Source organism: Musa acuminata, chromosome BXJ1-8 (assembly GCF_036884655.1).
Source record: "Musa acuminata AAA Group cultivar baxijiao chromosome BXJ1-8, Cavendish_Baxijiao_AAA, whole genome shotgun sequence".
In the NCBI taxonomy this organism is placed as follows: domain Eukaryota; kingdom Viridiplantae; phylum Streptophyta; class Magnoliopsida; order Zingiberales; family Musaceae; genus Musa; species Musa acuminata.
In genome coordinates this window covers 6725225-6738273 of record NC_088334.1, presented here as the reverse complement: position 1 = coordinate 6738273, position 13049 = coordinate 6725225, and the positions used below count along the sequence as shown (strand labels likewise).

Here is a 13049-nt window from a genome sequence, read left to right as displayed (position 1 = left end):
TTATCTCCCTTGCAATCTCGGATCTCCCGCCGTCTCGCCGTCTCGCCGTCCATTGGCGATCGCGCGGAGATCAACATCACGGATCGGTTGGTTCTTCGACAGGCCTCAGATCAGAGCATTCGATCCAGTTGTAAGATATCCCTGAAAGCATCTCCTCCATCCGATCCAACAAGGACGGAACCGGAAGCGACGCTCGGCCTTCGCCTTCGTTCCTTGTATAGTTTGTTCTCTCCCATTTTGTTTCCTGTTGTTAAACATAGAACAATCGAAGGTGAAAGTGAAGGTACATGTATATACATTTCATGGAATCACCATCTTGAGCAGCGTATCTGATCATATTTGCCTTTCTGCAGGGCCCAGATTATTTGGAGAAGGCTGCGTTTGTATGCTCCCTTTTACCTTTCAGAACCCAAAATGCAAGGCATCATCTTCCTCGAACGATCCTGGTCAGTGTGTTAGGCAGCGTTTTCTTCTACAATAACTTGTTTTTCGTCTCCCTTTTTGTCAATCTTCAGCTGATGCGATTCTTGTTTTCGTTTGTACATACGTTTAGGTTAACGATCAGTTTCGATTACAAATTAAGCTTAAAAAAACAAAATTTCAAGTGACATGATGATGATGATGTTATTTTGAGCTTCTATAAGAAGTTTCAATTGAGATTTCCCGGCCCCAAGCAAGTATAGGCTTTGACACGGTAGCGATGTTGCTTCATCTACCTTAGATGAGATGCCAATATGTAAAATTCCTTAACAAGAAGGTGGATAAGACCTATGCTTTTCTTCCTTTTTTCCTTCTGTTTTCTAAAAATACATGAAGAGGTGATGCCAACCAGATAATCGTCAAGGATTTTAACCTGCAGCCTCTTCAAAGATCTGGTTGATAAGTCATGAACATCAGCATCTAAGATTGTACTGTGATAGGAACCTCATGCTTTGGACTGCTTCCACTATTTCAACACAAGTTGCGAATGTCTTGGGCCTGTCTATTCCTCATGTTCATTATATCAGATGACTCTTTTCGAGTATTAGCACTGTTTGTGCACTTTCTATAATGATCTTGGAGGATGATAGCAATCCATTGGAAACATCCAGTGAAGAGGATAAATCCATACAGCTGACCTGAGATAGTTAAAAGTCTGAATGCCATAAGTTCCATCCATTTTAAGAATCACAGAAACATGGAACGCCATGAGAAAGAGGACCACTGAAGCAAGGGTTCCAATTTACTTCAAGGAAATGAGTTAAGGAACATTATAATAGCTTAGATGCAGCCTCTTGTTCTTAGTCCTTATAATACTGGTTTTGAAAAATCAGAATGAAGTGGACTAACAGAAGAGTGGTTTACCACCCTAATATGTTGTTCTGAGGTGATTAGGGACAACAGATTTTTTTTCCTTTTTGCAGCTGATTTGAACTAACTTAGTTCTATGAATGAGTCCAATTTACTATGATTGGTTTATTTTGTCTTTGTTCTTATGGATAAGGATTATAGACATGATTTCTTCAATCAATGTTTCTAATGGTTCTTACTAATATTTAATAGTGATTTATGGATGAAAGAAGTCAATATAATAAAAATAAAACAGTAAATCTCAATTATTTGGGGTCAATTATTTGTAAAAAGTTATATATTTAGTTACTTTTAGAATATTTAATTCTTTATTTATAGTTTCTAAGCATTCTTCTATCTCTCATCGTCTTACTAACATTAATTATTTCTTCTCTTCTGACTATTATATCTAAGGTCTCATAAACACATGCTCATGCCATCTTAAATAATTTTCTTTCATCTTATCCTTTATCGAAGCAAAACCTAGTTGTTTATAAATAAAAATATTTTTTTTCTATCTTTCCTAATAACTCCATACATGCATCTTAATATTTTTATCTCGGCAATACAAAATTTTTATGTATGTTATTTTTTAATTGTCAAACACTCAAATCTATACATTATTATTGGTTTTATAATCATTTTATAAAATATTTCTTTTAATCTCAAAGATATATGATGATCACACAATGCTCCTGATGCCCCTCGCCATTTTAACCATCTTGTTTTTGCTCTATAAATATTATCTTCATCGATCTCTCTATCTTATTGAATAGTTGATCTAAAAAACCTAAAATTTTTACTTAAAAGGGATTTCTTGGCCATCTAATTTAAATATATTCTTTTGTCTATTTGTAGAATCATTAAAATTATATTTTATATATTCAAATTTAGTTTTACTTAATCTAAAACTTTTAGTTTCTAATGATTATCTCAATAGCTCAAGTTTATATTAATTATATTTAAGTTTTCATCAACTAAGATAATAAGTGACTAGAAAGTTCATCCATTATCAATATGAAAAAGTATAAACTTAATATAGATCCATGATACACTCCATATAGTTCTAATACTAATAAAAATATTATCATATATATCTTTAATAACATCAATATAATTAGTAGATACATATTTCTTTTCTAAAACTCACCGTAATAAATATGTAGGAATCCTATCATAGGTTTTTCTTTAAGTTAATAAAAACTATGTGTAAATCTTTCTTTTTGTCTATATGTTTTTTTTATTAATTATTTTAATAAATAAATAGCTTCAATGGTTGATCTTCTAAGCATAAAATGAAATTAATTTTTAGAAATATTTATTTCAAGTCTTATCATATTTTTGATAATTCTTTCTCAAAGTTTCATGGTATGACTTATGATTTTAATTTCTCTATAATTTGAACAAATTTGTATATTATCTTATTTTTATAAATTGATATAAAATGTATCCTTTTGAATCTCATAATTTTGTTAAATAAGCTATTTAACCAAGTTACTTCTTTATACCCTAAACTTTTTTGAATCTTATAATTTTATCATACTTTATTAGCTCTAATTTTATAAACAAATTTATGATTATTAAATCTATTATTATTATTTATTATTAAATCTAAATCCTATGTGAAATATTCAGTAAATAATTTATAAAAATATTTTTAATCTTTCCTTAATCTCATTTTTATTAACAAATATTCTTTGATTTTCATCTTTAATGCATTTAATATTACCTAAATTCTTATATTTTCTTTTTTTAGCTTTAGCAATTCAATATATATATATATAATTTACTATCTTTAATACCTAATTTATTAAAAAATTATAATAAGATTTATATCTTACCATAATAATTGTTTTTAGCCTTTTTTTTAGATTCTTTATATCTTTTAAATTTTCTCATTTTTATAATTTTATTGATCTTTAAAATGTGATCTTTTAGTAAAAATCATTGTTTGAACTTTTAGTAAAAATAGTATCACCACAAACTTTATTTTAAGGTCATCAAGAATCTTCCTTGTTAAGCTCTTAATCTTATTGGTCATCATAGTCCAAATAATATCAATATTATTCTCATCTAAGTTTTAAGTTATCTAATTTTTTATTTTAATTTTTAAAAGCGTTTATATTATCATCTTTAAAATTTTATCATCTAATTCTAGTAAATTTTATTACTATATATATATATATTTTTACAGTAAATATCTAATATCACTAATCTATGTTGATTCATCAAATTTTTGTCAGGCATAATTTTATAATAATTCTTATAAATAACTTTATTTATCTTCCAAGTGAAAAAAATGTGGCTGTGTTCTGTTTATTTTAAATGGAGACCAACCAGTGGTTGTATGACTACAGGAATTTCACCTGTCAAAATACTCTCAAGATATCAGTGACAAACCTTACTATATTAACATGTGTTCTCAAAGTACAGTAATGAATTTGAGAAGAATCTTGGTATAATTCAGAATAAAGGAGAAAAACAGATGGCATTGGAACAAGAAACTATTTGTGATGCTCAATTTTTATTCTTTTTATTTATTTTACTGATCTAGCAAGTTAAGATTTCTTAATGGCACAGAGGCAAGCAGATTGGATATTTCTGTGTGGAAGAATTTAATTTTGTAACTTCAGTTTGTTTTGTCTTGTCTTGATAAACATGAAGGAACCTTAGCCATCAGGATAATAAAAGCAATATTAGTCCTTGCTGTTTTAATCTTCGCGTTAATTAGTTTCTACTGAAGCAAGTATGAATTTAGCTCATCTAATTTGTATGTCTTCACTCTATCAGTCTTGCTTGTTCCTAATCAAGTATATATGATTTGAGATAATTATTTTGAACTTCTGCAGAGAGGTCCATTATACAGTGTCATAAAAGGTCAGAGGGCTAAACAAGGCACCAAGAACTGAATCGAGAAAGATGCACTTCTTCCACAACATCTGTTGACTAATTTGAGGAGCACTTTCTCTGGTTGGATCCAACTCAGCTCAGCATGTCATTTCACTGCCTCAACATGGATGCGTAGCTCAAGAACTGGTGTAGCTACAATTACTGGTGGTTTCTTAGATCTCATTGACGACAATAATATACCTGCAATACCTCAACCAGGGGGGCAAGCAATTCTTTCCTGATACTTCAGCTAGCAGTGCTGGAGCAGACACCTCCAGCACTCTCGAACCAAGGCAGTCTCTTCCTGTTCAGGCAATGGAGATGTCAAATGCTTCCGACCCAGATCGAATTCCCTCCTCCGTCTTTACAAGGACTAAATCAACAACACAAAAAGATTGGAGTGTGGCCTCCAATGAGTCTTTATTTAGCATCCATGTAGGAAATTCTAGCTTGTCCAGGGACCATGTCCTTGGCCCAGTGGAACACCTGCCGATGTCCACTGATTCAGGCCTGAACCGGGCCGGAATCGATGCAGATCTGGTTTCGTTGGAGCTGACTGCTGCAGCGGCAGCAAATGCTGAGGCCATGAAGGATGTCTTGCCGGAACATGCAGAGGAACATGCTAAAAAAGAGCAGCATTCAGCTGAGGAGGGTTCAACATTGCCCACTAACTCATTATACCGCTCAGATGAATCATTTGCCTTCCCGATGTATGATCACTGCTCATGCACTTGAGCTGACTAATCATTCATTGCTGTTCTTGACAATGCACATGAACATGAAAACATGTCAGTTTCTGCTACTACAAATAAACTATTGGGATGAGGTTGTCATAGTGACAAGCTTACATGCAAACTGAATTACTTGTTTAAATTTCCTGCCTAAATATGTGATTGTGAACTTGAATTTTGGGTTGCCCAACTAAAATGTGTAGAAACAGATTGACAGGTGAAAGAAGTGGTGGCTCATTAAAGGCGGAACCTGGACAATCGCCGCAGGTAGATAAGGGAGAGCAGCTTCCACTGCAGACTGGGACCCCAAAAGCAGCTCCTGCTGCAGGAGAGAAAAGATGGTTCTCATGCTTTTCTTGTGGCTCATGCTGTTGAGAAGGGTAAGAAGTAGAGTAATTCTCATTTGCAAGTCAGCCCCATGTTCCTTTTCATTATGTGTGAATTGTTTTGCAGGTTTCTGCTCAACGCACAAGAAGAGATTTTTCAGCCTTCCTAACCGAGTGGAGATCAAGTGTAGAAAAAGCATAAGGTACTCATCAGTTTCTCATGTGAATAACTTTTATAGAGTGAGTTGGGAAGTAGCCTCCCAATTCATAGAAATTGGAAGAAAGTTCACATGAAAATAAATTGTCGGAAGGAGGCCTTGATCTGTTGCAGTTTGCACCATCCTACATCTAATCTTTTTAATGATCGATGTTAATGTTAGGATCTGCACTTCAACTTGTTTCTGTATCCATTGCCTTTTATTTATGTAAAATAAACGATCTAGTGCTTAAGGTTCCTTCTAATATGGAGTTTAGTATAAGGTTCCTTCAATATACATGACTTTGTCCTTACAGCTTGTGAGATTATTTCTGTGGCTGAATCTTAGTTGATGTGAATATACTTGTAAACAGTTTCTATCCAAGCTTAAGCATCCAGCTTCTTCATTCCCAAAAACATTACAAGGGAATAAGGTTGCAGAACTTTTAAGAATGATATATTTAGAGTTGTTATTGCTTTAAGAATGAGATATTTAGAATTGATGTTTCTTATCCAAGCTCTGTGCTACATCCCAAGGAGCTCTTACCAGAATCAAGACATGTCAAATAATTTGTTTATGTATCTTAAATTCATTTATATTTATAATTAATGGTCGTTAATTTTGAATGTATTAATTAGATGGATACCAACAGAAGTGATACATGCAAAAGATTTAAATATTCAAAGGGGTATATACATCTTTTGCAAAGCTTATGGAAAATCTAAAAGTTGGAAAAAAAAAATAGATATGCAAAGGTTAAATTACATTTGATCCAATTCGGTTGCATTTTGTATTTATCTTAAAAAATCGAAGCAGGTTTGAAATTTTTTGGGAACCGAATTGGACCGAACCGAACCGAACCGAACCGACCGGAGTTAGACCCAAACGGTGCATCGAGATTCGAAATATTGCATACGCGTCCGAAGGGGTCGCCGCAACCGTGGCAACAAGATCGGCCCCTTTAAGGGCGTCATGAGCAGTCCAAGATCATAAACCCTAATCTCCCTCTCGAGTTCGTGGAGGGAGGGTGGGGCGACTAAGCTGTTCCTCTCATCTTTTGTGACCATGGATTTGCAGCCGAACGATTTCGATCGGCTCGTCTTCTTCGAGCACGCGCGCAAGGCAGCGGAGGCGGCTTACGCCGTGAACCCGCTTGACGCCGATGTGCGTGACATACCTCGCTTTGTGTTGTTCCTTTCCCGTCTATTTGGCCTTTTTCAGCGTGTGGATTAATTAGATTCGATCGAATCACTTGTTTTCTTGACTTATTCGGTGCTTCCATGAACGATATCGCTGCGTGTTCCCTACACCTTTATCGGTTTTCTTGAACTTGCGATGTTCTATTTTGAATGGTTGGTGATGGAATTGTGTCATCGTGGTGTTAGAATCTGACGAGGTGGGGAGGAGCGCTTCTCGAGCTATCCTCGTTTCAGAGTGGTGATGACTCCATAAAGATGGTAAAAGGTCCGTAGGATGGAATTTAGAGCAGAAATTTTCTTACAGATGCAATTGAAAAGGATAGTTTTCTGCAAACTTGAGTTAGAGGAAAAGAAAGAAATATCAGCATTGCAAGTTTGTACGCGTTGCATATAATTCCCTTACTCTTATTCTTGAAGATGCTATATCCAAATTGGAGGAAGCCTTGGGGGTGAATCCGAGCAAGCATGATACGGTCTGGTGCTTGGGAAACGCCCATACTTCTCATGCGTTCTTCACACCGGAACATGAGACTGCTATGGTTTATTTTGACAAGGCAACTCAGTGTTTCAAGCAGGCCGTGGAATTGGTAACTCTCTTGCGCACACAATGATCCAGTTTAGTTCTTTCTCCATGATTATTTGTTATTTTTTGTTTGTGTTAAGATTTTCAGATTATTGTAGGATCCTGGAAACGAGCTGTATCTTAAGTCACTGGATTTGTCAGCGAAGGTATATATGTTTATTATCAGTTATATGTAGTGAGACCATAACGTGTCAATTAGTTCATGGAAATATTCTACCTAGTAAATGTTGATCATTTGTATATTATTTGTTCTTTTCTTGTCCATCTTTAGCTTTGAGCAGAGCTGGTTTTTCTAAAGATCTTATTTTCTATTCTGTGGTTCTGGTTTTTATATCTGAGGTAGTGTGATATAGGCAATGATTACAAAGACTGATATTTACCAATTACCAGTCAACTAAGGACTGGTGCCATACTATACAGATTGTAAAACAAAACAAATACATATCAGGTGTATTAACTTTGTTAACTGTGATTATAAAACAAATATGAATGTGAATAAGATACATGATAGGTATGGATTTAAATCAGACTGGTAGTTATGAGTTTATACTGCCTGAAAATAGTTATAAGATGATTATTTGAACCTATCAATCATGTTTCTTGAGTTAGGAGACTATGAAGAAAATGTGAAAATCAAAACGGAAAGATTCTATGAAAAACATCATTGCTTCGGTTAATAAAGAAAAAACTATTTTAAAATATATTTGGAAGTTCAGATTTCCATCTATGAAAGGAACTAACCAAAATCTGCATTATAATGCAAATTTTTGATGGAAATATTAAAATGGCAGAAACTCATTTGTTTTACCTTATCCAGCTCCATGCGGAAAAGAAAATAATTTTGGAATGATAAAATTGGCCTATTTTCACCCCAAGATAGATTCTATAATCATATTTTTGGGCAGGGGTTCTCATTAAATGTCATATGCTAAACACAATGATGATATAAGACATTAGTGGGAAATTTATATCTTTTGATGGTGCTAACGAAGCTCTTTTACTGATATTAACTAATAAATGTCTTCTTAGAGCCAAACAATCGTGAAATACTTTTTATAGTTATTAGTAAAGTGGAGACCTAGGGTTCTTTTAGCTTCTTTTTTTTTGTTTTGCTATTTCAGTTTCTAGAGTTATGTTGCTATAGGGGCTGTAGATTGAGTGTGTTGGGAAACCGCAAAGAGCATCACATGCGCAACGGAAAATAAAAACAAAAACTGGTTTCCGAAAAACAAATTTATCGAATCATTGTGCGAAAATCGAGAGTGTAAAACTCGAAAGCGACAAAATCACGTAATTGTATAAAGTGGTTGAGACATTCTCACCTAAGGGGGATCGTATATCCCTAAATCTGCAGATCCCCTTCCGTGGATGAAGGAGCTATCGCAAAATCCTCTTTAGCTGTGGTCTACACAACGGATGCAGCGACGATGCACCTCATCTCATAGCACATTGTTTCCTTGTGTTCGTGCATTACCACACCACAGCAACCAAGGAGGGATCAATCCCTTTTGTTGTCCTCTCACACCAAAGAGGGGTCGTCCACTGGAGGAAGGGGCAGGGAGGAGATGAAAGATGTGGTGGCAGTAGGGGTCTAGCCTATGATCCTTTTTAATCCCAACTCCTATTTATAGAGAGTTTCCTTTAACTAACCTTAATGGATTCTCTTTTTAGGTATTAGATCTTCATCCAATAACTCCTAGCTTAATGGATATTGGATTCTCATCCAATAATCATCCTAAACTCTATTGGGTCTCTCCCAATGATTCATTAAAATAGGGGCTTATCGGATATCCCATATCCGACCTTTATTCATCGCATTATCCACCAGATGTGTGTCTCTCTAGGCTCAATACTGAGCTGGCCGTGAGATGCACCTGCCAGAACTCATTTTGACTCAATGAGTTATTATCTTCATAATAATTCACTTAACTAATCGACTACTAATGTACTAGGCCACTACGCCATAGTTCTTAGACGGTACAGGGGAATCTAATTCATTGGACTTGTTTGCCCTCAGTTATCGTGTATCTATAGTCCTTCGTTCATTTAATATCTCAAATATCATATACCGGGCATGACGCTGATAGACTCGTACGAAATCTATTTAAGTTTTACTCTAATCGGATTTTCTCGAAGAACTCATCTCTTAATTTGAATCTCACGCTTATCGGATTCATCACAATCCGATTAACCTTAGCTAGGGATTTGCCTGAGTGAGAGCACATGAGATATTCCTCTCATGATGTCGAGAGTGGATAATCCTCTATTGACGTCCAATTGCCCTCGTAAGGTTGACTACCACTTTCAATGATCGGTTGTGCTAGATTTGAAACTTTCATACGTATAAGTTCGGTATCAAATAGTGGAGTACTCATACAAGACATTCTTGGTGTCTCAAGTCTAAGGACTAGACATACAACTGAGACTACGAAAATGTTGTCTGACGATAAGATATCATTAACCAACCAGCATTCCATAAGCGGATCATTCAGTAAGCTCATTCTCCAATGAGCACTTACACTATATCCATAGTGTCCCCATTCTGGTAGCTATGAGACCAGCTGCCTCCATCATATGGACGGATATATAGCACATCGGTCTATCTGGTTATCTCGATGTCCTTCTTGAGTAACCTATGACCAGGAATATTTAGTGATCTATGTTTAAAGTTGAATTGGTCTCATTATCATAATCTCATTATAATCCAATTTCTATTACACAGATCTAAGGACATAATATATTTTCATTATCTAATATAAAATGAGAAAAAGTCATAATAACCAAAAAGATTGTGCAGCGTTTCATACGTGTCATCACTCACGTGATTGGCTTGCAGGACACTTGTAACTAGCAGAGAGTATAACTTTGTATAGGAAATTTAGCGAACCACAAGAACTTGAGCTTTTCTAATTGTTGTTTGGTATGATGAATAATTACTTATATATTTGATGAGTGGATGTGTTTATCATGTAGTTGTAGCATGAATTTAACATTGTAGGTGTCCTGTAAGAGAATGAAAGCCAATATAATGCTATACCATTTTACTTTTGATATGTTGGCATTTATGACTTTTCTCCTTAGTATACACCATTCTTCTATCAACACATTGTCATTTAGGAGCTTGAGTTTTCCCTCGTGTGACTTAAGTAGGGCCTCCTAGCTTAACAAGGCCAACACTTGAGATATTGCTATTGGATTGTACAATGCCTGTTGTTTGTGTGTGAACATGGTTTTTCTTTTTCCTGCATTGGTCTTTCTCATCTGTTTTCTTTTTTGAGCCCTTCTTTTTATCAGCATCAACTTTTACAAGATGAACCATAATTAAGTAGATTTCTGATATTCTAAATCATGGTACGGGAGCTATGAAACTTGAGAACCGGCCTATATATGGTGCATGAGAACCTGGAAATAACCAATTTTCTCATCCTTATAATTTGACATGAGACGAAGGATGGTAGAAGAAAGTCTGTCACCATCGATAATTGGACAGTTCTATAGGCATTGACTTTGTGATTATATGTAAGCATGTGAAAGTGCGTGTATATACAAGCTGTTCTTGATTTTTATCCTCCCTTTTTGGTTTTGCATTTGGTTGTTGACATATGTTTGACTTTTTTTGCTAGTGGGTCTTTGGATTTGCTTCAAAATGTTAAAACTATTTATATTATTGCTCTTGGCAAAGAGTTTGTGCCTTTTTGGTGTATACTTAGCAGGAAAACAGGCAATGTAGGATGTGAAATGTGATTTTGAATAAGCTTTCAGCTGTTGAGAATGTGTATACTTAGTGAGTTGCTTTTGGTTTTTTCAGTGTTTTGCATATTTTTCGCCTCATGGAACTGCAATTAATATATTTCAGTCTTGTGCCAATGGGTAAAAATCTGTTGCTCAGCTAGTTGATATGGAATTTTTTTTGACAAGTCTTTCGCACATCAGTTTTTGTTGGTTGATATGCTCATCAGGTAGAAACTCTCCCAATTGTAAATGCTGTAAATATGTACACTAGTTTGATCGTTGATTATGTTGGACTTATTGGGAAACAAGAACTAAATAGAGATGTATAAAAACTCCAAAAAAATTTGGTGATCTTTAGTGTGGAGAAATGCCTTTTCCCATTCTATTTACTCAACCGTGTGTAACATCACACTGCCTTCATCTGAAATTTAGTATTTACATCTTCCTCAGGCACCTGAATTGCATCTAGAGCTCCAAAGGCAAATGGCAAGTCAACAGGCTTCACATGTAACAACTTCTGCTTCGAGCAGGAAGGTATGGCTGTCCTATTCCAGAAGAAAGATAATGTTCTTTTCTAGCAGATTTTACCATTTTATTCTGTTCATATGTCAATGCAAAATCAGCTATATGTTCTATTTTCTCTGCTTGATGCAACACTTTTGCATGTTTAATGCTCTTGTTTTGCTTCTCCGCTGCAAGATTTACATTGACATTTAGATTACTTCTTTATGTGAGGTCTGACTAGTTAGACAAATGTAGTTTGTATTGGTTGGTCTTTTCTTCAAACTATTGTTTGTTTAAGAGTATAAATTTGGTATATGGTAAACTCAGCATTCCTTTTGATTGATTTATCTTGCCTTTTCGTGTGGACATGTTTTGCCAGTTCATTAGTGAAATACCTTCGTTTCAGAGATTTTCATATTCCACGGTTAAACTAGTGACTTATTAAATGGATTCTTTAGATCCTTTTAATTCGGTTTAGATTTCCATATTCAGTGGATTTATTTGGTTTAGATTTGCCTGTTACCTCTTGCAACATAGCCAAGCGATGGACGAACTCCCTGTTTCAGTTTTAGAATATTGGTCAGCATTCTGTTGAGGCATGTTAGTTATCACGTGTGCATCGAGTGCATATGTTTTCTTGAAGTATATAAATGAACTGATTATAGCCATCATCTGCTTTCTTGCGTTTTCCTGTTGTAGTTCAAGATTATATTAATTCTCACATGACGCAACATCCCACTAAGCCCTTTATTCTTGTAGCATTGCTACTTTCTGTAAATTCAGGCATTTATACCCTAGTACACTTTGATACCGTATGTTGCATTTGTTGCCTTTCGAAGCTGCTAAGCAACACCCGTATCCCAACTTTGTTGGCTTCTTTGGCAGCAGACTAATGTGGTGACGCTTGTAGTGTCAGATAAGTGTGGCTTGAGTTTTGCTTGTTTGATGCAAGTCATGCTAGCTTGCTCAACTTTGTCTTGCAATAGGGTTGATATATGAACTCTTTTATGATTGTGATCTGACCCATAAATTAACTAGCCTCAGCTTTTCAATTTTTGGTGCCCCTTCTTACCATGAAATGATTACAATTTCTGGTTCCTTTTTGTTGAATCCCAGGAACCCAAGAAGAAAGTAAGCAGCGATCTAAAGTATGATATACTTGGCTGGGCAATTCTTGTGGTCGGTATTGTTGTATGGGTCGGAATGGCTAAATCACATGTTCCTCCCCCACCACCTAGGTAAGGCTGTCGGCCTGTTTATGCATCCACGAGAGAAAGCTTCTGCCTTTATCACTAATCCTAGAGTGTTTACGAAAGCAATGTGTTTTCCGATGGAGAATGCCTAGTATGTTGCTTATGCGGCTTACTCTTCTCAAGCCCATTTTCATGATTTGCTTTACTATGCATATTTTCTAGTTTTTAGTGTTTTCTTTCCACTGCCATGAAAAGGAACCTTCTTGTCACCAACACATGATCAAAGGAAGAGTTTTATATTTGACCCAGGTTTAGTGTTGCTGGGTAAATCTCAATGCAGCTCGACTGTGCAAGTGAACTTTTATG

At 35.3% G+C, this 13049-nt stretch overlaps 1 protein-coding gene and 1 long non-coding RNA gene across 2 annotated transcripts; both read left to right on the top strand.

Annotated features, from left to right (window-relative positions):
• Positions 1–17: 17 nt before the first annotated feature.
• LOC135587293 (uncharacterized) lies at positions 18–5877 on the top strand. Its single transcript, XR_010475829.1, has 5 exons — positions 18–215; positions 354–446; positions 4179–4928; positions 5159–5329; positions 5403–5877. It is a non-coding gene; the product is annotated as an uncharacterized LOC135587293 (long non-coding RNA).
• Positions 5878–6450: 573 nt separating this feature from the next.
• Positions 6451–12911, top strand: LOC135587291 (mitochondrial import receptor subunit TOM20-like). Its single transcript, XM_065078531.1, has 6 exons — positions 6451–6636; positions 6858–6936; positions 7089–7258; positions 7353–7400; positions 11437–11520; positions 12607–12911. Exons 1-6 carry the CDS (start codon positions 6538–6540, stop codon positions 12730–12732), a joined length of 606 nt encoding a protein of 201 aa, XP_064934603.1. The 5' UTR covers positions 6451–6537; the 3' UTR covers positions 12733–12911.
• The last annotated feature ends 138 nt before the right edge of the window (positions 12912–13049 follow it).